At 34.2% G+C, this 3,343-nt stretch overlaps 1 protein-coding gene across 1 annotated transcript; it reads left to right on the forward strand.

The window, feature by feature from the left end:
• Nucleotides 1-771: 771 nt before the first annotated feature.
• On the forward strand, nt 772-1,986 carry LOC145002575 (uncharacterized). Its single transcript, XM_078961819.1, has 6 exons — nt 772-797; nt 915-986; nt 1,073-1,144; nt 1,255-1,326; nt 1,750-1,821; nt 1,911-1,986. The coding sequence occupies exons 1-6, from the start codon at nt 787-789 to the stop codon at nt 1,984-1,986; spliced, it is 375 nt and encodes a 124-aa protein (XP_078817945.1). The 5' UTR covers nt 772-786.
• Nucleotides 1,987-3,343: the final 1,357 nt, after the last annotated feature.

The raw sequence follows: 3,343 nt of genomic DNA on the forward strand, positions 1-3,343 counted from the left end.
TGATTATGACAATCTGCTATGCATCTCAATCACATATAATTACTATATGAAACCCTACAACATCGATCAATAAGCTATCGCTCTATTTTTTCGATTGAACAGTAAGAGCATTGAATTCGATATTTGACCAATGGGATGTTCGAATCCCGAACAACGAATGGAACATAAGCGGAGAACCATGCAGCGGAACAGCGCTCGGACCAGATTTCGACAAGGATAACGGAGTTGCGCAAATCGAATGCAATTGTACCTTCGATAGCAACACCACTTGCCATATTACCAAATTGTAAGTCTTTCATCAACTTGAATAACTTTTCTAAGTTAAGTTTATAAAAAAAGCAACCCCACCTGACCACTTGTATGCAATGTCATATGTACATGTAATTTCAAAGTACCCTATAATAAGAAAAAAATTGAATGTGTAATGCTATAATCAGTTAGATATCTATATGATCATTTGATTAAAGTTAAAATGATAGAATCAGTTTACCTAATAAGGACTTTTTACATGTTTTTGTCTTCTGCAAATGCTTTTTCTTGAGATTTCTCATCTTCTTGTTTCCAGGAAAGTCAGTAAACTTAGCAGGAAAGGGGTTATTCCTGATGAACTTGCTGCTCTAACTTATCTTACTCATTTGTACGCATTTCTCTTTAACCTTTCAATATATATATTTTTTTCAAATTTCTTTTTTCAAACTTATTAATAATATCTTTCACTTGTGCAGGAAAATTGATCAGAATAACTTCACTGGTACCTTGCCTACATTCCTTGGAAATTTTTCTGCAATGGTGGTCTTGTAAGTGTAGCATGTTTATTTATGTAATATGATTACATTACCCTTTTTCTCTTAATAGTTTCTATTTATTTTTTATTCAAAAAAAAGTTTTTATTTATTTTTATTTTGTCTGAACAGGTCACTTTCCCACAATCAATTCTCTGGTACAATACCCAAGGAGATTGGAAATCTTAAAGAACTAGATTTACTGTGAGTGCCATTTAATATTGTTTGTTTTGTAATAATTTATTTATAATTCTTTTATTGTTTTCTAATACATTATAATTTTATTGTAGGGCAATTAGTTCCAATAACTTTTCAGGCAGTCTTCCCCCTGAACTTGGAAACCTAGTCAAAATGCAGGGCCTGTACGTTTTTATTACAATATTTAAATTATACATAACATGACACAATAATTTTTTTTATCTATCTGAATGGAAACTAAATCATGCAATTTTAATCTTTAAAAAATTTGCAGTTATATGGACAGTTGTGGTTGTGGTGGTGAAATTCCCTCCACATTTGCCAACCTCCGAGAATTACGTCACATGTATTATTTATTTTTTATTTTTCTCTCCATTCATTAATCTCTTTATTTTTTAAGGCAAAAAAATAGTATATGGATAGCAACATAGTTATATTTATTTACAGAATGTCATCGATTATTTACCTATCATAGCAAATGTACTTGCATTTTGCTATCAATATGGTCATTGTACTTTATTTATTAGAAGTGTATTATGTATGATGTTAATATGACTATATGAGTCAAGAATTGTGATTAAATTGCTATTATGTGTAAAGAAAATGTAACTACATATTGCTATTGTTGGTAAAAAAAAATATAAGTGTGTTGTTATTACGGGTAAAAATAAAATATGCTGCCTATATATATTGGTAAAATAAAAAGAGTAAAGTATGTTGCTATTTCCTCCAAGTTGCGCTTTTTTTTAGTTATTTGTTGGTTTTTCAGGTGGGCATCAGATAGCCCCTTTTCTGGAAAGATACCTGATTTTATAGGAAACTGGACCAAATTATTGAGACTGTGAGTAAGAATTGTTTTATTTATAGCACACAATTTTACGCTATAAAATTATCGTTTATTTATTTATTTATTTATTTATGATATTTTAGGAGACTTCAAGGGAATAATTTTGAAGGTCCTATACCAGCTACTTTTTCAAATTTGACATCATTGACCTCTTTGTGAGTTACAATTATTTTCTATTCATCTTCATGATTCATTTAAAATAATGAATTATAATGAATCATATAGATATAACAATAATGTTAAATAAATGAATCATAACAATTCAATCATTCTTCCGTGAATCAAATAAACATAAAAGAATTTATTTCATTCTCATTGTCCAATGAATAATGCCTTATATTCACGAGTCACTAACACTCCTGCTCCATAGTCTAATTTAACAACAAAAAGAAAGGAAGTGGGAAGATTAGGAAAAGATCAAGAGCCAGTTTATTTATCGGAAAAAAGAGGAGAGAAAGGAAATTATTGGAGATAAATCTCATACATAATTAGATTATTTGTTTATTTTAATTAGTTTACAATATTCCATGTATATCTCCTATATTCTTGTTGTATTTTGTATAAGTACACATTATTGATTAATATCACGTAAGGTGAACAATTATCACTTTCTCACATGGTATCAGCCATCTCACGTTCCTAACCCTAATCGCCCCTCCTCTCCTCTTTGAAATCGACGATGGGCTCCTCTGAAAATACCTTCTCTCTCAATACCCTCATTCACATGCTGACCATCAAGCTAAATTCTTCTAATTACCTCCTCTGGAAGAATCAGATTACACCTCTTCTTCTTCATCAAAAATGGATGAGTCATGTCGATGGTTCCTCTACCATCCTGCCATCCACCACCATCGTTGATGGAAAAGCAGTTCCCAACCCAGCCCATGATGCTTGGGTGGACCTCGATCAAAAGGTTCTTTTGATCCTTCAATCGTCCCTCTCTGAAGAATCCATGGCGGAAGTTCTCGGTCTTTCCACCCCCCGTGAAGTGTGGACTACTTTGGAATCTGCCTATAGCCACGATTCCCAGGAATGATCCCAGAATCTTAAAGATTCTTTACGTCAACTTAAGAAGGGTAATCTCTCTGTCTCTGATTATGCTAAGCAATTTAAGACTATTTGTGATCAGTTACAGGCCATTGGAAAACCAGTTTCTAACGATGATAAAAATCACTGGTTCTTGTGTGGTTTGGGACCGACCTTCGAGACCTTTTCCACTGCCCATCGTGCTCTCCCTACGCGTCCTCTATTTCGTGATTTGGTCGCTCATGCTGAAGGCCACGAGCTCTTTCTCTCCTCCTTGCATGAATCGACACCTCCCCCTGCTGCTTTTACTGCAAATACCTCTCGTGGAAGGGGCCGATCCGGTCAATCAAACAACCGTGGAAACTCTTCAAATCGAGGTAGAGGGCGGTCTGGTCGATGACCTCCTCACTGCCAGTTATGTCGCACGGATGGTCATTATGCGAATGCCTGTCCAGATCTCAGCACCTATGCTCACCGGTCATCTCATTCT

The sequence above is a fragment of the Lactuca saligna genome, chromosome 6 (genome assembly GCF_052625555.1).
Source record: "Lactuca saligna cultivar CGN05327 chromosome 6, ASM5262555v1, whole genome shotgun sequence".
Classification (NCBI taxonomy): Eukaryota; Viridiplantae; Streptophyta; class Magnoliopsida; order Asterales; family Asteraceae; genus Lactuca; species Lactuca saligna.